Here is a 22,797-nt window from a genome sequence, read left to right as displayed (position 1 = left end):
AACAAGATTTTACTTTTACCACAAATAGTCTCTCAGTGTTCCTGCAGCGAAAAGACGCGATTATACATATTATAAGAAATCATGGAAAGATAAATCCTACTGAAAAACGAAGTCGTCTAGAAGATAAGAATATGTAGAGTGTAAGACTCGGGAGACGTGTGGACAGGATGTCTCACGGTTCTCACGTCCGTCTCGTTCATCTTGTGCGAAGTTTTGAAAATTGCTTCACCACTGACGTCATCACACCGGACTGACGTTAGCGTCTGCAAGCATTTGGCGTGTTTCTTGCGCGGATGCAATTTGATGCACTTTAACCCTTTGCAACCAGAATTTTCTTTGATTATGGGAAAAAGGAATCACAATTTGAAAAGAAATCAGAAAACGGTTGCCCTCGTAAGGATAGAACTATTGAAATCAAAACTCGCGATCATCTCAACTGGTTGGGATTGTAAGTTCACATAATAGTTTTCTTAATTTTATGTTATGAAATATATATATGTATATATATTTATATGAAATTCACAATGTGTTACACTCTGGTTACTTACAATATCTTAATCTCAGGTAAAAGTGTTTCTCAATTATTCGTTCGTCTAAGATCTATTTCGGTTACATAACCCTAAAGTCATCAATTAAGACAATTACACGTGCACTGATTACCATATTGCAATTACTATCAAACATCTAGAATAGTTTTGCATAATATCGTTATAATTATGCGAATAAAAGGAACTTGAAAATAGTTCCCGAAGCAAACCTAACCTTATCCCTTAACGATTCCCTCTTCTAACGCGATGGCTGATAAACAAGCGCCTGTCCGTAGTTAGAAAGCCCTATCCGCCGCGATCGCAATATATATATATAGAGAAGAAAAGAATTATGGGATTTAATTAAACTGCAGTACAGACAGCGTGACCATTATATGACGGTGTAATTGGTATCACGTCCAGGTTGATACGAGCAGCAGTTGCGAGCCTGCGATAATAATAAACGCGATTCTACGATCCGCCTAAGGCTACCTAGCGATAACTCGAAAACACGTTGATCGATGTTGTATATATAAAATTAAAAATAATAAAAAAAAAAAGAGAAACGGTTAAATATTCATGGAACGATAAAAAGTGTTTCGACCATTTAACCGTAGGCCGCGTCGATAAAATAGGAAATTAACAAGTAAACAGAACGACGGATGATATTACAGGATGTTCTCTTTTAATTGAAGAGTTTAATCGTAAGATCGATGCATCGAGTAATTGAAACGCGTGTGAATCCGAAAAGTTCCGGTCACTGTAGTTCGTTGTTTATTGAATTTAATGCATTTCCAAGTAACAACATAAATACACGGCCGCGTTAATGAATGGCGTGTAAAGTAGAAAATAAACGAGTGAACAATCAGAGAATGATGAATAATGTTGAGGAATATATTCTTTTTAATTGAAAGTTGAAAGGAATTTATTGTAACATCTAACATTTTCAATCGCATTGAGCAATCGAAACGCAACGAACGTGGAAAATTCGGTCTCTTTCTTTCATCGACCGTACATTGAATTTCGTCAGCAAAAAAGATCGGATCGACTTACGTCCAGTTTCTCCGACGATAAATTACACGCCACAATCCGAAATCGGTCATCGAGAAGCTGCTTACTCAACGAAGAGACGGAAACTACGAAATGCGTTTCCGATATCGATTACAATGCTCGTTGAAGGGCGTAGCGATTTTTCTGCGTGAAGTCACATCGCAGATTATTTTTTAAGAGAATTTAACAGCGAAGAAAAAAGATTTCGCTATTAAAATATTTAAATTAGAAAAATTGTACAGCATATTATCTATTTGATATTATGCAAATTACAGAATATTAATTACGGTATAATACAATATAAATAATCGTATGTCATGAATTTTAAGGTACTTGATTAATATTAATTAATAGCTATGCTTTAGCGAACACGCGAGTCAACAGTTTTTAATGATACCAGTTAAAAGATCGTATCACCTTGAGATAAAAAGAGAAATTAATTGAAATCAAAACAGAAATCTCATTATAACTCGAAAATAAAATAAATAATTTACGACTGACTCTGTACGTTTTCCAGCAACTGCACTTCATTCTCCATCTTTCAAAACGGAACACTCTACATCACTGCCATTCCCTAATGGATTTCCTTATGTAACTCGATTTCTTTCTATGCATCATCAGCAGATCCGAAAAAAATCAACTCAATCAGATGAAACAGACATTTTTCACATATAACGCAGCATCAATCTTCTTCTTCGACCGTACCTTAACTAAAACAGTCTGACAATGCTACAATAAAATCTCCAAACTCTTTTAGATACGAAGGTCAAGAAACGTTTTAACTACTATACACGATGGAGCAGTGGTCATAATAATAACCGGGCAGAAGGTGATTCTACGTGAAGAAATAAACAAAAAACGTGGAATAAAATTCTTCCGTTCAAGGCCTCATATTCAAGAAAACAAAGTTTAAACCTGTCTAACTACGAACTGGTCTGGTACACACTTACACGCGCATGATACATTTTCGAATTTATTTTTCTCGAAAATAAGAGCATCTTACGAAAACAATGTACTTTACATTGTTTACTTATTTTCATATTGATAATTTTTTACTCGTGTTCGTCGGCCCAGGAATTTACCAAATTTAAGTTTGCTTGTCAAATCTGCAAAGTCGAGCTTTCAGAAAACGTAACCTCGGACGAACAAAAGTTTCATCAAATCTTTTTCTTATATTTTCACCCTCTGCCCGATTGTTCCACGATTACGATCCCATCCTGTATATGCAAGAAATCTTGTTCTTCTGTAAATCTTTTGTTTTACACGTTTGACAATTAAGAGGTAAAAACAGATTTGCTACCATTTCGCAGAGTACTTATATTTACGATATAACGTTGGCAATGCAGATTCTCATCAAGTATGAAATAGAAACGGTACAAAATTTGCTATACTCGACTATTTTCGTATTTGAACGGCGTTCTTATTTCTTGAAATTTTTCTATTTTACAGAATCGAGACGCATGAGAGTCGATACCGGGTGATCGTGATCACCTGAGGGCCCAGCAGTTTTCGGCGAGGCATATCACGAGATGGCGGACGATGGTATAGATAATCCGGCGTTCGCCAACGAGGATGATTGCGCGACCGATTCGAAACAGGACAATGACCAACATCAAGTGACCTTGGACCAGGATCGCAAGACGGAGGACGGTCCTGTGGAGAATGGGCATCATCGGACGCAATTTGTGTCGCAGCAATACGTGGAGGCCGGAAGGACCAGCCCTGATCCACATTACAGAACCGAGACAAAGATCGAGCTGCCCGACAGCAACGACAAGACCGTCGTCGAGCCGAAAATGAACGGCGTTCATGGGAATGGAAACAACAATGACGCTAGTTTCTTGAATAACAGCGCGACCAGCGTGCAGATCAATGGTACGTTTCTTATTAATAACTGTTAATTGTTCGCAGATTTCCTCGATGTTAATTTACTAATAATATTAGTGAACAGATTTTTATATTTGTACAATTACATCGTTCAGTATATCTTAAATCTTCGATTGGGTTGACGTTTGGTATTGAACGTTCTAATGTGAAATTTTAGAATTTCATTATTATCTGAAACCTACTGAAAAACAAACTCGATACTTCATCCAATTCACACGGAAAAACTAATGGACGATGAAAAGCCTGTTAAACGATCGTTGCCACGGTTCGTTCAATTCCATTTTCTTTTTTTATCCACTTCTGCAACATGTTTCAAGAGAGATCGTTTAAGAAGCAACAAAACGAGAGAAGGGAAAAGAACGAAAAAGGAGTGGACTTTACGTAAGCGGAGACCGCAGGCTCTACGTCCAACACGGAGAAAATTCTTCGCGACAAAAAGCGAACACGTGGCTACCTGCGTTGCATTTTTCCTCTCGTTTTGCACGCAGAAAGAGCCGCGTGCAATCCGCGTGACGCAAAGCGTAACCGCGATCGGCCGCTTTTCTACGACCAAGTTCTGTCCACGATTAGGAAAACGATCGTTCGAGAATCACATAAATTTCGTTTGCATGCGTTCGATGAATAAAACATTAGCTGGAAGTGAACGATGAGACATAGATAACAATTGTTAGACTGCAACTTAGTCGCCTCGATTGAACCAGAATTATTTATTCTAGGCACGACATTCTACATCTTAAGACTAGAATTATTTAATGCGATTGCAGTAAGTTGATTAATTGAATTTCTCTACGAAAGTTTGAACGTATCGTCTCTTCAATTTATTACGTTTAAGTTATTCTAAGTCTACTGAACGAATTAAGAAATTTGGATTTTATTCTTCGAGTAAAATTCAACGTTAAAATGATACATATAATGATCAGTATGATATGAATGGAATATTAGGCCGAGCAAAAAGTTCTTTGACTGTCTTTGAGAAAATTTGGAGTCTCACGTATAAGTATAAAAAATACTTTATTGCATAATAAATGGAATATTCTTTGGTAATTCATATTTGAAGGATGTATAATTCATATAAAGATAAATCGGTTGTTAAAAATGTTGTAATATCTGTAGAAAATGATAAAATTTTCCTTTATCAGATCGTATAGCAATATCTATTTCAAGTTTCAAACATGCATAAAACTTGGAAGCAAAGAAGAACGTTATAGAAATGGTGGCCGCCGTTACTGAAATCTGCGTTGATCGCTCGATTTTACCAGATATGATCAGGACGAGCCGAACTTTCGATCGTTAATTACTACCACCACCACCAACAATACGTGCAGTTCTCGAAGAAAAAGTTGTTCGAGGTCGGTGAAACGCAGAAAGCATATGAAAGGTCTCCTACATAATTGCTAAAGCTTGTAAAATACGTAAAATAATTGTAAAAAGCGTACATTTACGTTTGAGACAATGGATTCCTAAATCGTTTGTTAAAAATGGTTCGATAAAGTATCATGGCAAACAAAGGAATTGTTATCTGTGATGAAAATCTTCCAAACATTGTCATAGATTTAGAGCCTTCTCGAATTAACTTTCACTCGATAAATGAATTACTATATTCTGTGTAATATTTGTCTTGAAACATGAAGCAAGCCGCTAGAACCAACTTTTCCATTATATAATTATTAATATAAAGAGTTAAAGGATATGTCAACTATTCTCAGGATATGTCAATTATTTTCCGCCCATGTAATGGAACATACTTTCTTTGCTACGTAAAGTTATGATCGAAGAACGTTACTTAATAAAAGTATATTGACTTTTGAACTACGTCCGAGTAAACATGTAATTAACCAACTTCTTTCTCTATAAACAACGACTTTGCAGCACGCGAGGTTCCGCCCCATAAATAAATACTTTAATGCCACGTGTAATTTCCACACCTGTAAATTACATAACCCCTAAGGCACTATAAAGCATGTATGTGATTGAGTATAAGTTTGAGATCACTATATTCACAGTTGTACTAAAAAAAAAAAAAAGAGAGAAGAAATCTATTTGAAAAATGACTGATAGCTATGAATGTGTAATATATTATTACTTATTAATTATATGAAATAATGTCTAGTTGGGTTACATAAATGATACTTCATGCCATGGAACTGTGACCTAATGATCATTTTATAACACCATTAAATAATTGTTAATAGCTCTTAAACACTAAAGTTCCATAAATCTAATAATGAAACGGGGTTTTCCGGCCTTTTTCACTGATTTTTCCGTGATATATGAGGAAGAGTAGAATATTTACATGGATAAAGGCTCGCTTTTTCTGTTGCACTAAGATATATTTCTTTGCTTTGACTTCTTTGGTACATCTAAACACCTTGAAATTTGACGAGCTTGACCTTGAAATTTTCACTGATTGAAATTTCTTTCAATGAAAATTCTACGCTGATCTCTCAATTTCTACGATCGATATTTTAATAATTTCCTATTATCGATAGACACTGGAAAAAAGGAGCAAATCGAGGCTGTAAACTTGGAACTGGTCTCGATGAGGCCTTACGCGGGCAACAATCTACAGACGAAGGGTCAAGAGGCTTGCGAGGTACCAGCTGATCCCTACGAAGAGTACTTCGTTCCAGTGAACGAGCATCGAAAGTACATCAGGTAACGAACGGCTGAAAAAATATTCTTCTACTCTCTGTGTTCTCTTCCTGGCTACTGTTTAACATTCGATCGTGTTCACCAGTCCGGGGCGTTGCGAGATCGCTCGATTTTTTTAGCCAAGAAATATGATAAACGAATATCAAGAAGATTGAGCAGAATAGAATAACCGGGCGGATGCATTAATTTTTTTTGAAAATAATCCTCTAGTTTGCATAAACATGAAACCTGATTTCGTTGACATTTTAATATTCATCTCGCGTCTTTTACGCGTCCTCCGTTTCTCCGTCTGCCACACACGTTAATGTATTCCTAGATTTTACGCGTTTACAGTGGAATCTAAATTAAGCAAGCACGAATTTAAAGCGTTTCGGAAACAAGCTCCTCAAATAAGAATTTACAAAGCTCGTCATTGTTTCAATAATCGAGAAGTAGCACCATTAATTTTCCGTATTGATAAACACCGATAGAATTAAACAATTAATATTCCCGTAATTAGTAAAATACACGATAGAGCAAACCATAAACAGAAATCGATAATTATTTTAATATCGTATAATTGATTCCAAACAAGAAAATGATTCAAATGATTGCAAATATATAGTGAGAAAGAAAACGCAATTGTATCGATTAAAAGAGAAACAAAAATATTGCGGATACTGGCGGAGCGAACGAAGGTCCTCGGATGTTGCGGATTACATTCACCGATGAAGGAGTTTGCGAAACGAACGTGTCACAATGTTTCATAGCAGAACGCAAGAGTGACCGTCTTTCGTCAGAAATAGAACTATGCATTGACCACGAATTATTTTATACTCCATTACGAATAATTTTTATTCCGATTACCTTAGTGATAGCAACAATGATAATAATTTTTGTTGATGTTTCCATGGCGGCAACGAGAATAAAAAGGATAAACGATATAAGAAGGCAGCCACAAAACTATTCACAATATAACAAAACATCAAATATTTCCGTATCTTTGTGCCTGACACCAAGACCGTTCTGCACGATTAAAGTAACATTATTAATGAAATATTACAATTTATCGGAATCGATACATTTTCTTGTATATATAACAAATTTTGATAATAAAAGAAGTAAAATTTTACAAATTTCGGGTTGTATAATTATCCTATACGACGTAAAATTGTGAAATTATGAGAAAGAATCTGAAGTACAAGAAATTTTTACGCCAAAGATATGAATGTTTCTTAAATTGTTCATTCTGAATTCTTCGTCATTTTGTTACACAATTTTTTAAACAATATTTTGGTCTGCAAGAACTGAGTAGTGTTGCGTAGTTGTTCCTTTCTTTCTTTCTTTGTTTTTTACTGCTTGCTTCTCGTTTGAGATTGGCATCGAGATGATTTAAAAAGCATATGTATTTCAAAGATCTTTTTAGAAAAAGTTACAACAAGTTGATTTATGCTGTTTGCCCGTTTAGCACGGTCATATGAAATACCTTCGCGAGGCTACGAGTTATATGCGAATGTTATCAACTTGCTAGAAGAGCAAGTAGTGTGTTCGTAACAGAGAAGTGCACGGAGAAATAGTTGGAACATTATTTTTCGTACGGAGCATATACGAACAATGTTTATTAATTGTGATTTTCATAAATAACACTTTTGATAGTCTTTCTATCATCTTCCTTTCTCGTAATGCATTGCATCACTAGAGATGAATGAACCAGAATCGGTATAAGAATGATACAAATCCGAGACGAAAGCATTATGTAGGATATCTAATTTATCTTGTAGAAAAATAGTACAAATACTTTTGTTTATAATAGCGATAACATTTAATGTTATAGTAATAATATCTAACACAAATTTTTGTCACTTATATCACTCCTCCTGTGACGTTCTCAAATATGAATATATCAAATCTCACAGTATCACCTATGCAAAATCCCAGCTCACAAAACCCGATAAAAGGACAAAAATCAAAGATGGAATTTCTCTTACAACAATACCTTCACCCATTTATGCACATCAAAATTAATCAAAATTTCTTCGAATAAATCAGAATTAACGATAAAAGATGATGAAAGATATAGAGAAACAAAGTCTTCGAACCAGCATCTGATCGCACAAACCATGAAACAGAGTACATGCTCCATGCGAGATCGTTCGCCTAGCGGCCTAGCGTAACGTTAGAGCCACAGCATTCAGCTTCACCGCCGCTGACCGCGAGGTTACAGCTCACACGAAACAAACACATACATATATACACAGATACAGGCACACAGAGACATACGTACATATACGTATAACATAGAGGCCAGCAGCAAGCTGAGTAGAGAGTTAGAGACGGTGTTTTCTGTTGTCACGATACCTAGCAGGGGTCCCGAGGCCGAGGTTGAAACAACCGTGGCTGGAGTGCGTTTTGATTTGGGTCCCGGCGTCGGCCGTGAGGGACTCAGCCTGAGAGACCCTGCCGCCGGACTGGTCGACTATTCCCACTGGCTGACAGCCCTCAGGTACATTGAAGGATGCTTACGAGGATGAGGAACGGGGGAGAGAGAGGCTGCTGATCGATGAACGAAATGGTGGATGCGCACGATTCGCGAACTAACCCGCTTACACCCCTGCTACTCGCCCTATTTTTCTTGTATTTTTCCCTTTTTTTAATCAACGATAGCAATGGCTGAGCCTGATGATACATATATATGTATAAGCGACAGAATGCCACAAGCAATTCACAAATTTCCACCTTGCAAAATGCACCGGGATGATGTACTAGAAAACAGCTACGATGGATAGGCTGAAGAATGTCAGTCTGTTATACTTTTCTTTCTTTTCTTTTTTTTTTGTATGCGTGTGACAGGTGCTTCAGGATTCACGAATCTTGTAATTGCTACACACAGCATCATCCTCCTCATCATCATCGTCATCATCATCATCATCATCATCATCATCATCGTCATCAAAGAGTCGATACACTCTAATAGGCATTTACTCGCAAAGAAACGATTACAACACTACCTCAGAAGCAGACTTCCCACGCGTGGACACTGACCGCTAATATTCGATCGTCGCGATAAAACGGACCGATTGATTCGAAAACCGAAAATGATTTTTGAATCAAAGTTTAAGTGTCGAGAGGGTTGAAAGAACACGATGGATTATGGGTATGGAAGAACTTTAGTTCCGGAATAAGGATTAGATGATCGCGATGAGTCATTTAGAATATGGTGTCTGTTCGTCTAGGGAAGCTTCTAATACCATGGTCGCTGAAGAAGGTCTCGGAACACTGACAAGCACAGTGCTGTATAAAATACGCTTCTTTTGGGTCTAGGATGGGGGTGAATTGATAAAGTTCGTAACTATTGTTGTTAACTATGAATGAAACTGTGTTACAGAGGCGAGAAACTTTATGTAACGAAGGACAAGAGATCAAGGAGTTCGTACTGGAGAAGGATGGCTTGCTGGGGATGTGGACTGATGGTTCTACTGGTAGCGGTCATCATTGCCATTTTGGCCGGAAGTAAGAATCTTTTGAAGCATATAGTTCCTCTAAACTCTTTTAAATTATTTATTTTTGACTTATTTTGAAGATGAGAAATATAATATATAATTAGAAAAAATTTGTAAAAGAGTTGAAATCTTACATAACTAAATAAAGGATTGATTCTGTCCTAGCTGGAGTAATCCTAACGCAAGAAGCCTCAGAACCCTTGGAAAATCTCCAGCAAACCAATTCCCGGCAATTTGGTGACGTACGAACCGCAGGAAGTCAAGAGTACGTGAAAAATCCGCCATCGAGTCCACCACCTGCGACTTCGAGCTTCCCACCCTGGCCAACTACCGATGAAACCATTTACAACACCGTTCCAAGTGCCTTAGACGGTATATTAAAACTAGACGACTTCCATTGGGACAATGATTTCAGCAATCCAAAGTCGAGAGTGTACAGACAAGTCAGCTCAGAGATAGAAGAAAATTTGAAGAATATGTTACAACAGCCCCCAAACAATACAACGGTCATCAAGGTATACGACATAAACAGGGATGGTGAAGTGAGGTTTAGGATAAGCTATCCGTCACGTTCAATGCCCGAAGAAATGCAACAGCTGATCGAGCAAACGCTACAGAAGAGTGGCAACATAATTGGACAATATCATTTGAATAGTTTAAGAGTGAATAAATTGGTTGATCAGTGTCAGAGTGGAAATCTTCAGTGTTCAGAAAGGTGCGAATACGATTATTCTAAAGGTCTGTTTGTTTGCTCCTGTGGAGTTGGAAAGATATTGGACAGTGATCAAAAGAACTGCATTGATGAAAATGATTTGAGTAATGTAGAAATGGATGATGAGATACCGGAATCTAATACGGAAGTGGTGCACGATTATGTTCAGGGAAGGAGTAGAGGCCCTGGTACTGTATTTGAACCTAGAAGGCCTGATAATTGGGATCATTTGGACTTCACTACCGAGTCAACGCATAATAGACATACCTCACCGCAAGGTAATGAACATGAGTTTCATGTACAACCACATGATTCTTCGTCGGGACCAGAGCCTACGCAGACGACTACGACGGAACAGAATCATGAGTTTAATGGGGAATCTGATCAAATAAACTGGATGCACGATCATTCAGCACATGGTCACTCGACTTCTGACCATTCAACACATGATCAATCAAATCATGATCATTCAGCACATGAGCATTCGGAATACGATTATTCTACTCATGATCATTCAGCACATGACCACTCGATGCATGACCAATCAGAAGATGACCATTCGATGCGCGAATATTCGAGTCAGTACCCTACTGAATCAAAAATTGAACCTGAATCTAGTTTTAAACCGGAACCTTCTGCTAAGCCTGAAGCTTCGACGGAACCTGAACCTTCTGCAGAACCAGAACCATCTGCTGAACCTGAACCATCTACGGAACCAGAACCTTCTGCGGAACCTGAACCTTCTGCGGAACCAGAACCATCTGCAGAACCTGAACCTTCTGCGGAACCAGAACCATCTGCTGAACCTGAACCTTCTGCGGAACCAGAACCATCTGCTGAACCTGAACTATCTACGGAACCAGAACCTTCTGCTGAACAAGAACCTTCTGCGGAACCGGAACCATCTCCGGAACCTGAACCCTCTGCGGAACCAGAACCATCTGCGGAACCAGAACCATCTGCGGAACCAGAACCATCTGCGGAACCAGAACCATCTGCGGAACCAGAACCATCTGCGAAACCAGAACTATCTGCGGAACCTGAATTATCTGCGGAACCTGAACCTTCTGCTAAACCTGAAGCTTCGACGGAACCTGAACCTTCTGCGGAACCAGAACCATCTGCTGAACCTGAACCATCTGCGGAACCAGAACCATCTGCGAAACCAGAACCTTCTGCGGAACCAGAACCTTCTGCTAAGCCTGAAGCTTCGACGGAACCTGAACCTTCTGCGGAACCAGAACCTTCTGCGGAACCAGAACCTTCTGCGGAACCAGAACCTTCTGCGGTACCAGAACCATCTGCTGAGTATGAACCTTCTGCAGAACCAAAACCATCTCCGGAATCTGAACCTTCTACGGAACCAAAACCATCTGCTGAGTCCGAACCTTCTGCTCAGCTAAAGCCAAATGTTGAACCCGAATTTTCTGCTGAGCCAGAGCCTTCTACAGAACCAGAACCATCTGCAGAGCCAGAGCCTTCTGTACAGCCAGAGTCTACCTCCCAACCAGAATCTCCTGCAGAGGCAGAGCCTTCTTCTCAATCAGGGTCTCCTGCAGAACCAAAGCTTTCTTCTGAAGCAGAGTCTTCTACGGAGCCAATGCCTTCTTCTCAACCAAAATCTCCTGCAGAAGCAGAGATTCCTTCTCAATCAGAGCCTCCTACAGAGCCAGAGCCTCCTGCAAAACCAGAGCCCTCTTCTCAACCAGAGCCTGCTGCAGAGCCAGAGCCCTCTTCTCAACCAGAATCTTCTGCAGAATCAGAGCCCTCTTCTCAACCAGAACCTTCTGCAGAACCAGAGCCCTCTTCTCAACCAGAACTTTCTGCAAAATCAGTTCATTCTTCTGAACCAGAGTCTCCTACGGTGCCAGAATCTACTTCTCAACCAGAACCTACTTCTCAACCAGAACCTCCTACTAAACCAAAGTCTCCAACTAAATTAGAAGTAAACAATATCGAATCTCCTAACACAGAAACTATGATCAATATTGAATCAGAGTTTTCTGCTGAATCCAAACCTTCAATTGAAGTGGAATCTTCTCTTAAACATCAGCCATCAGGTGAAACAGAATCTTCAACTGAAGTAACACCAATTGTTGAACCAAACCCTACTAATGACTCAGAGTCTTCAACAAAATCTGCAGTAACTGAATATCCTGTATTATCTTCTCAGCCAGATTTTACTGCCAGACCTGAAAAACTTGGAACTGAAACTATTATAGAACATGACTCACCAATTTCATCATCCACAGAACCCGAATTCGATGAGAAGTCTCATCAAAATATACCTGCTATTATAGAACATTCTACCGAAATACAAAACACAATGGGGCCAATAGAGTCCGCAGAAGAAACTCCTGGTAAAACAGAATCCTCTACTGAATCTGCGACTACGAATAAAATGTCTGTTGAAACAATTACCGAGTCAACTTACACTGAATTACCTAGTATGACGAAGGAAGCAGAATCTCCAGTTGAATTTTCGACTACAATATCTATGATTGAGAAAGAAATGGTAAACACATTTACACCTAACGCTCCTATAAACATAGGTTCAGAAACTACAATATCAATGATGCCTGAAGAGACCACATTGCCAAGTAATGAGAAATCTGCCGATGAAATAGCAAGTAATGATACACCCTTACCAGTGATACCTTTGATGCCTGATACCGAAGAGACTGTAATGTCAAATCATTCCGAGGATCATTTCGAATCAACTGTTACGACAATGGATACGACAATGGTGAAGGATGATAGTAAAGATAAAATAACAACAATGACTTCTATCAAGATGGATATAGAAGAAACAGCGAAGGTTGAACACGGCACTGAGACTAACATGTCACAGGATGAAGCAACTGAAACCACTACAATGAATATAAGTAAAGAGGAGTCTGGAATTATGAACTCTTCGTCCGAATCTAATTCTGTCTCTCTGTCTAGCACACAGTCCTCAGCTTCTGAGGAATTCACTCTAAAACCTGAAACGACTCCTCTTGTAATAGATAACAAATCAGAAAACGTTACTGAAATAAATACCATCGTAGAGAACAGTAGTACAGAAGCAAGTAACGAAGTACTTAAATCAATATTATCTGGCGAATCTTCAGTTGAGCCAGAATCACTTATGCATGAAACCAACGAAACTAACATCATTGAGCACATGCCAACGACTGTCTTTCCTAAATTACCAAAAAATTTTGGTCACAATGTAGAACCTTTGTTAGAACCTCTTAAAAACAATACAGGAGAGGAACACATTATGTTAATTCCAAAAACTGAATATACAGCAGAAATACATGATCCTCATGCGATCATTCCTCAACTAATTCCTGAACAAAGCGTTCAATCTTCTAATACATCCTCAAGCGGTGTTCCTGAAGGTTCAACTGTAGAAAATAAAATTCAATCTTCTACAGAAGCTATTCAAACAGTTTTACACCGTTCCACGATTCATCCTGAACAGAATATAGTTTCCTCAGGCGATTCCCTCCGTTATGAAGATAATTTAGATCATTCAACCAATCATCCTCTGCATCCAGCAATGTTCCCTGAAAATGCAATCGAACAAACTACAGAGAAATTTGATCCAGCTTATGATAAACACGTAGATGATATGTCTCCCTTCTTGCCAGATATTCAAAAGGAAAAAGAAGTGAAGAAAGCTCCCAGATTGGATAAAGATGAGCAGGATGTACCCAATCCTTTCGAAGGACACGTTGAAGATGTTGTTACCTACAAATCTACGGAACAAAGTATGAATGAAACTAACGTGAAGGATTCTCTGAATGATGTTCATGTAGAAACACACGATGTCAAAATACCTGAAGAACAAGAAGAGGAAAAGAACAATGTGAAAAATGTGATGACTGGAAATGAAGTGGGTCGTGGTTTCAAGAGTGATGGCTTGGACGTTGTTGAAATTAATAACACGGAGTCTGGAATTCAAAATGGACTACATAATTATGATATTAATAAGCCAACTAAGGATGAAGACTATGCTATAAATGAGAAGGAGAGTAGAGAAAGTTCCGAGGAAGATGAAGAGGCGTTAAGAGTAATACCATTGGAAGAACAGTTCAAGGAAACCACTGTGAATAATGCAGATAAGAATAAATCAGGAACCACAACAGAATCTAACGTAGTTACCACTATTCCAACGGAAGAAAACGAAAAACAATCAAAAGATTCTATGAATAATGTTACTGCTTCTGAGAAACCTGAAGAAAACGCAGTAGAAGATCAATATAACGATATAAACGATGATACTTTGTCCAAAGGGTATCAACAGGATGACTCAGAGATACGAGAGAAAGTTAAGGATGGATCTGATAAATTAATAGCAAATGACGACGAGAAATCATCCAAGATGACAGATATACCTTACACAAACGATAACATGAATGTTACAACGAATGATACTGAAAGTGTCTCAGATAACCATACAGAGGATGCTAAATTAACCACGCAAATACCAGTGTTACCATTGGAGATACAGCAAGAAATGTCTACAACTGAAAAAATCGAAAGCACAACTGTAACTGAAGAGAATCCTCGAAAAGACAATAATACAGAACGTGAGAATAGCGTTCAGGTTAGTATGGAGGATACCACGACAGTTCAGGTACCGACAACTCACATGATGCCAATAGAAACCAAAACCACTGCTCAGGTACCAATATTGCCAGAAGAACTGCAAACTACTGAAAGTGACGTATTGTTAACGACCTCCACAATGAAACCAGACGCTGAAGTGAAAACTAGTGATTTAGAAAATGTACGTTCTAATAATACGGAAGTTGAACAGAAGGACTCTTCAAAAACTAATACTGATGAGATGAATAATAATTCGACTGAAGATTTGGTAACTAGTGGTGATGAAAAAGTGAATGCTCAGAATGGCACTGCGGACGATCTGATGACTAGTGCAGTGGAACATGTAAACAACACAAGTATTAATAACACATTGCTAGAACCAAATATTTCAGTACTAGATAATACAAGTGAGGAAAATGTGACTACAACGAACGTAGAGAAAAATATGCAGAAGAATTTAACAGAAGATTCAACAGAATTACATAAACAGACGTCTGAGAGTTCCAGTACGACAGAGGATATTAGACCAGTTACTGAGATATTGGAAGATGACACTGAACCTATAGGATTCGATTATAAAATACATTTTATCACCACTACACCTCAGACTATGTTACCTAACTTGGATGCGGACGAATTGTCGGAAGAAAGCTTACGAGTGATTCCATTGGAGAAGAGTTTGGAAGTGAAGAAGAAGTCAGTGGACAAGAAAGTTATTGATAAGTACAAGCACAAAAAGGAGAAGGAATTGAACTTGGAAGAAGACGAGGGTGAAAATATATTAACAGAGATTCCAGAATCGGCTACGATATTTTCTACTGAAATACCACAAATATTTACTGAAAAGGAAAAAGCTCAAGAAGAGAACCATACTGCAACTAATACAGACATCCACGTAGAAGAAAATTCTGCACCTGTTCCACAATTGAAGATCATCGAAACGACCAGCGGATCAAATCAAATAAACGTACAAACGTCCGAAACCTCTTCTAATGAAAAAGAGAGTCTGAATGATAAAACAAGCATAACAGTCCCAGACAGTTCAAAGAAGTATCCTAGCTTCATACCGGTTTCGGAGAAGATAGAAGAGCCAGAACCGGTTACAGAGCCGTTCGTAGTTCTCCGAAACTTCAATTTCCATCGATCAGGCGTAGATTTTACAACAGAAAATCCAGGCATCAGTGAACCATCTAACGAAGGCCATACAGCTATAGAACCAGGACAAGTGATTGAAATAAATGGAGAACCGAACCAGACAGGTTCACAGTCTTCAGTATTTCCTTCGAATCAATCGTCAATAGTGTCGATTGCACAGGAAGCAAATCACGTTGCGAAAGAGAGCACTGACACGACAGTTCCACCGTCCACGCAAACTAAATTACCGGATGCAGTTGTGGAAAGTACTAGCCATATTGATGTTTCTTTCCTCAATATCCCTCCAAGTACTGTTTTCTCGAAATGTACAACTGGCCAGTTCCAATGTGTCAATGGAACATCCAGGGATGGCGCATACTGCGTGAAACTATCAGCGAAATGCGACTCTGAGAACGATTGTTCCGATGGTTCGGATGAATTAAATTGTAAGGAGGAAGGTTGTCCAGGAAACTTTCAGTGTGCAAGCGGTCAATGTCTAAAGCGAGACCTGGTGTGCAATAAAATTGTCGACTGTGATGATGGAAGCGATGAAAAGAATTGCGAAGAATGGAAGTGTCAATTCGATGAATTTAGATGTCCCAGTGGTAAGTTTTTGGAATATATACTATCGGTCATAAATATACTGTGTGTGCTCGAATGTAATACCGAAACTTCATAACTAGAAAATAAAAGTAATGGAAAACACACAATTTATGCTAAATATCAATAACTATCTTAATACTTGTGGACCGTGATATTTTTATATGAAGGATCATTAAATGCAAATTAGAAGGACAATTATCGGTGGAAAAAAGTGAAAGGAAAAACCTGGTATAATATACGATCGACTTAATGGCTTTTCGTTTAATATTCAATACAGGTTTCGTAATAATTTGAACGAAGAATGTTCTAATATCGGACGAGATGTTTCTCTCCTAGCACGGGTTATCGGTGTCACTAGTTATCATTCGAGCAAATTGCTTCATCTTTTAGAGTATTTGGAACTACCGGATGCTTCTCGAAATTATAAAAATAGATTGAAAGAAGCTCTGTCTGTTCTGTAATAAATTGTGGCTATTTATTTTATCTACTCGACTGACAACCCATTTAATTTGTTTCGCAAGTATCGTGTTTACTCTGAGATATATTTTTAAATCTACGGTAGACTAATCTAGGGCAAAAGTTGCTCTTATTTAGAGTAGAATCAAATTCATCGTCAATTTCACGTTCAAAATTAATTTGACATTTTTATTCCTGAATTATATAGAACTTGAAATTATGTTGAATCACCAGAAAAATAACGAATAAATAATAACACAATAATAATAGAGCACGAATTTTTTAAAACTTATATTATCATTATTTCTAATTTTAGGAAGATGCATCCCAGGCATCTGGCAATGCGACGGTCGACCAGACTGCGAGGATCACCGAGATGAATACAATTGTGCCGAAAGTTGTGGAAACAACGAGTATCTCTGCCCAACAGAAAAATGGTGCATACCATTAACATGGCACTGCAACGGAATTAGAGAATGTGCTAATGGAGAGGACGAAAAATTATGCGATTGCGCTCTTGATCAGTTCAAGTGTCAAACAGGCGGATGTGTACCTGAAAATCAAGTCTGTGATGGGATAGAACATTGTCCTGATCATTCTGACGAATGGAACTGTTTAATGACAAATATGACTATGGAGAAAAAGTCATCAGATGGAGAAGGAGAAGATAATATCGAGAATAGTGGTGTTCAAGAATTTGGTGGAAGTTCTTTATTAAAAATAAGGTAAAAAAAGAAATGTTGAAATTGGAATTACTAATCTTGAATTAAAAATCGAATAATCAAAACAAAATCCGAAGAATTTTTAGTTGAGACTGGAATTCATTGCTTTCTTGTTGAGAAAGTATAGAAATGGCATAGTGATTTTTTCAATACTCTAACATATTTTATTTCGCTTCGATATTAGAAGTAATCTGTTGTAGGCGAACAAGACCAGATCATCTCCTCTCTTCACGTTTCAAACCGTTCCATTCATAAAGTATATCTAGTCTTATCAAATATCAGTGTTTAACTAACTCCAAGGGCAGTCTGTGTATTTTTTAATCTACCGTTATCGACAAGTAAAACATTTAGCTTAATGAAACCTCATTTCACAATTCTATTCCAAGGCTTAATTCGATAATTTTAAACTTAATTAGATTTCTAATCATCTGATTAAACAAATAATATTGATCCATCCGTATCAGCTGAATTTAAAAAGCTATTATTGTTAATTACATTAAGAAAATAACAAATCAATTAGGACGTTGTATTTTTCCAGACAATACAACGATGAGTATCGTCTTGTGTGCTCCGACGGATGGAGCGAAGAATTTAGCAACTCTTACTGCCAATCTCTAGGATTCGCTGGTTCTGAGAGCACAGAGCTCCAGACATGGGATAAAATCCAAAAGATACTCAGACTAAAGTTGAATCCTAACCATCGTGCGCCATTAGTCACAAATTTGGAACAAGTGGAATTCTGCATCTCCGACAAGGTCGTGCAGATATCCTGCCAAGAATTTTCTTGCGGTTCTGACTATGGCGAGGGACCAACTGCCAGATTGGTTGGCGGAACACCAGCCAGCGAAGGACAATGGTCCAGCGTGGCCTTGCTAAAGGAACCTAAACACGGTGCTGCTTGCACGGCAAGCATACTGGGACCTATGCATGTGCTTGCCAGTTATTCCTGTATTCACAGGTAAATCATCCTTAAGAGATTCATAATCTATAAAAAAAAAAAAAAAAAACAAAAATTCAAGAAAATCATTTCTTTTTTATTATCAACTCTAACAATAATAATAATAAGTCTTTTCGAATAATTTGATATATCACATTTTTTAATTTTTAAAAATACAAATTGAAGATTTGGAAAATTTACAGACAATTCCATTAACTCTTATTTTGAAGATTTCTTGCTTCAATGGTTTAGCAGAAAATGGATTAAATTCAGAATTTTTCTACGAAGATGGACTAAATTGTCGATCCGAAGTCGAATCTCGAACGGAACTTAATTACAAAGATATATTTTTTATTTTGCTTAGATATAAGCAAAGTAGCGGATGGCAACTTTTCACCGGTGAAAACCTATTAAAAGCACATCCCGTGAGGAACATCATTCCCTACCCGCAAGTGAAATACAATCAATTTTTATACAACAACGATATCGCGTTAGTTGAGCTCGAGAAGCCTCTAACTTTCTCAAGGAACGTTAGCGCCGTTTGTCTTCCGAAACATCCTATTCAAGTTCGTATCACGAATATTTGGTATCAAGAATATTTGAAAATGTAGATAAAGCGTTTAAAATATATGTGCATTTTTTTGTTAATTTTAGCCGAGACAGATATGCGTCATGGCAGGATGGGGATTCTCTGCGAATGGCGAAGTGGATTTACAAAAATATTTGAACTTCCTACCATTGCCAACGTTAGACTCTGAGAAGTGCAATGCAACTAGCCATTATGCAGGGTTCATCACAAAGGACAATATATGTGCTGGATTCACTGATACGAATAAAGGACCTTGCTACGTAAGATTTCTAATTTTCTCATAATAAAAAGAGTGTAACGAAAATAACAATATCTATCAGCCTATGAAGTTCCTTTTAAATTATTAACTCCAGTGTTTTGTACTTTCCTAACTTGCATTTTCTAACTCTATCTTTTAACAAACTGAATAATTCATTTATGTCGATATCTATATTTTTATTTTGTTTTTCTCTCAGAACGACGAAGGAGCACCTTTGATGTGTGAAACTGGCGGAGGATCGGTCAGATGGGAAATTCAAGGGCTACTGAGTCACCATAGCAGGTGCTCGAGAGGTCATCCGGCAATTTACTCTAGCGTGGAGCCAGCATTATCTTGGTTGCGAAACTCCGTACCCGCTTTGCAAACGCAAAGTTAAAGTGCTATAAACGTGATTACGTTCTTTTCACGAGGATGCGCGAGCATTAGATGAATTTTAATTTGATTTAAAACGAATCAACGACAACGATACACTGGAACGAACGAACAGTAGAAACGAAATAAAGAAATTCATTGGAAGGGGAACTATCCGGTTGAATGTCGAAGTTCCTGTTAAAATTCATGAGACATAAAAACTATGTACTTAATTTGTATCCGTCTGTATTTTTCAAACGGTATGTTCCTATTTAAATGCAAAGAACGCGTTCAACAGATAATAATACAATCGCGGCCATAATTGATTCTACATGAGAAAAAGGTGTTCTGAATCGTGATCTTTTTTCCTGTCTCTATAATACCGATTAATAGCTAGTGCAATATTCCGTGACGAGTTTTTGCGCTATATATAAGAAATAAAAATTATGACGGAGGTACATATAATTGGCGATACATGATATTTACAATTAAGACGTTTGTAAATACTGTATAAAGTGACTGTTTAATATGCTTAACATTGTAAGAGATTTTTTTACAAGTTAGCGAAATAGGTCTCTTAAGAATGCTGTTCTATACATATGAAAAGATGTGGAACGTTTAATACACTCGTTTACCCTGCTGAATAATCAACAGGTTTCATGTAACAACTATTTCTAATGGATTCTTGCTGACATACACTTTGCAGTTTACTATGTCAGAGAGATATTAACAAAGGTCTAGTGTTACTGATTAGTGTAATGTCCATACGAATCATTTAAATCCTCTTATTAGATTCAAAAGAGTAACAGCAATATGAAAATATTTATTGGAAACGAGAGACCATCAGATAAATACACCCAATTATTCAATCAACAGTTTGTCTCAGAGATCCTAAAGAAGGATTCCTGAAATGAACGACGGTATAGGTTAAGAAATAGATAGGGTTATATAAATGTATATAATATATAAGTGTTTTAATAAAATACATTGTTACGAAGAGATACAATAATAAAATATGTTTATGTATGCATAGTCATTGATGAATGCGTAAGTATTTTTACATGCTAAGATAAAAAATAAATGTATTTTAAATGAATACAAAGCTGTTTTATTTTAAATATAAATAATTTTATTCATGAAATAATAAATAACAATTTTTCTTATGAATTATTTATGCAATCCTTTCTTAATCTAATTGTTTTTTGGGTATTTTTGCTATTTCAGCTGCTGTCACGATAGCATCTATAGTAATTAATGATTTTGAAATACTAGTTATCACTTCATTGTACTTGGAAAAAACTTCATTTATATGATTATTTAATCCTTGTGTATCTTCATATAATTTAAGATATGATAAATTCAAATCATTGAGTTTATTTGTCAATTCTGGAACATTTTTTAAACGATCAGTTTCTAACACGGGCACTAGCTCTTGCACCTGTTTCAACATTTCATAATTTTGCTTGATTTCCGGTGCCATTGCTAGTAACAATTGAACTTTAGCCTCTATTGGTATTTCAGAACTTTCAGTTATCGGATCTAGATAATTATTTAATTCTGGTAATCGTTTTATCATTATACTTGCTTTTTCTCGCCCTGACATTGCAGATGAGATCAGCGTATTCACATGTAAAATATTATCGACTACAGGATTCTCCAATGAAATATCATTAGTTTCATTTTTCTTTGCAAGTCCATATATCTGTTTTTCTAATTCCATAATCCTATCCTCGAGCAACTCGATGGTTGTCATTCTAAATGTCAAACAAAAAATCATTATGAATTACTTATGCATATATTTCCATTAATGATCCATGAATTAAATACAAGGTTAACATAATGGACTATAAATTTCTAAAAAATACTTATCTGTATGTGTCTTGTCAGAAAAATAGAAAGAATAAAATAGAATCAAGAGTGAAACTTTCTACTCATAACTATTTTCATTGTATTTTTAACTATAATAATTAGTATATAAGCAACAATTAAATCGAATATTGTTTCAGATATTTATTAACAAGTCATCAACGTACCATTTCCTAATCAATTTAAAAAAGCTTGCAATAAATATTATAAATTTATATAACAAAATACTTACTTGTAAAAATTTAAGAGTTCCAAAAATATAACCAATTTACACAACAAACTTGTATGATGTGACAGTAACTCAAGATAGAAATTTTGACAGATGAAATTAGGTTATAACAGATTATAGGCTAAGTATGTAAGTATATACTCGACTACAATCTGAAGTGATGCAATATGTGGTCGCTTCCGTTTGTATTGCAACTTACTTCACAGCGATCGAAAAAAGGCGCTAAGCTGAATGTATTGATAATTTTGAATTTTTATATAATAAAAACCCTATTTAACCTCATTACCTTCTAATATTATTTAAACATAATAAACGATAAAATGTATATCATAGCTTTCATATAAATAATATATACAACGCCCAAATTTCTTTAAAATCAAACATCGATATGATCATTTCGCCGCGCAGATACCAACAATTTCTTACAAATAAATTCGGATAAAAACTATCATACATTCGATATGTAAAGAATAAAACATATACATATATCTTAATTTTCTCTGTAGAAAGGAGATATTCATAAGAAAACAATCATAATCGTTAACGTCTCCGAAAATGACCATTCATAGCACGCAGCTGTGAAACTTACCCGAAACCCTCGAAGCAAAAAGACAAAAGATATTGCTTTAAATAGACGCACAGTGGTAGAGTGCATAAGTATGCGTATATAGGAGGCTGCAGCCGTGTACACTCGGTAAGTTCGCACTTTTAAATAAACTCACGATCTCCCCTCTTCACTTAGAGA

At 36.9% G+C, this 22,797-nt stretch overlaps 2 protein-coding genes across 3 annotated transcripts in view; one reads left to right on the top strand and one right to left on the bottom strand.

Annotated features, from left to right (window-relative positions):
- LOC122570752 (protein piccolo-like) overlaps positions 1-21,053 on the top strand; it is a 56,417-nt gene extending 35,364 nt beyond the window's left edge. Inside the window, exons 2-10 of the mRNA XM_043733556.1 lie at positions 3,027-3,452; positions 5,954-6,119; positions 9,481-9,605; positions 9,761-16,645; positions 17,416-17,824; positions 18,360-18,779; positions 19,123-19,324; positions 19,413-19,607; positions 19,803-21,053. Of these exons, the coding sequence (XP_043589491.1) occupies positions 3,107-3,452; positions 5,954-6,119; positions 9,481-9,605; positions 9,761-16,645; positions 17,416-17,824; positions 18,360-18,779; positions 19,123-19,324; positions 19,413-19,607; positions 19,803-19,982 (8,928 nt within the window). The 5' untranslated portion in view covers positions 3,027-3,106 and the 3' untranslated portion in view covers positions 19,983-21,053. The remainder of the gene's footprint in view (positions 1-3,026; positions 3,453-5,953; positions 6,120-9,480; positions 9,606-9,760; positions 16,646-17,415; positions 17,825-18,359; positions 18,780-19,122; positions 19,325-19,412; positions 19,608-19,802) is intronic.
- Positions 21,043-22,771, bottom strand: LOC122570763. 2 transcript variants are annotated; one of them, XM_043733572.1, is made up of 2 exons: positions 22,642-22,771; positions 21,043-21,711 (listed from the first exon to the last, which is right to left on the bottom strand). In XM_043733572.1, exon 2 carries the CDS (start codon positions 21,708-21,710, stop codon positions 21,144-21,146), a length of 567 nt encoding a protein of 188 aa, XP_043589507.1. In that variant the 5' UTR covers position 21,711; positions 22,642-22,771; the 3' UTR covers positions 21,043-21,143. The 2 variants fall into 2 exon arrangements, with proteins under 2 accessions (XP_043589507.1, XP_043589506.1); XM_043733571.1 differs by lacking the exon at positions 22,642-22,771 and adding an exon at positions 22,056-22,614.
- Positions 22,772-22,797: the final 26 nt, after the last annotated feature.

This window comes from Bombus pyrosoma, linkage group LG9, assembly GCF_014825855.1.
Source record: "Bombus pyrosoma isolate SC7728 linkage group LG9, ASM1482585v1, whole genome shotgun sequence".
NCBI classification, from domain to species: Eukaryota; Metazoa; Arthropoda; class Insecta; order Hymenoptera; family Apidae; genus Bombus; species Bombus pyrosoma.
This window is presented reverse-complemented; position numbering and strand designations above follow the sequence as displayed.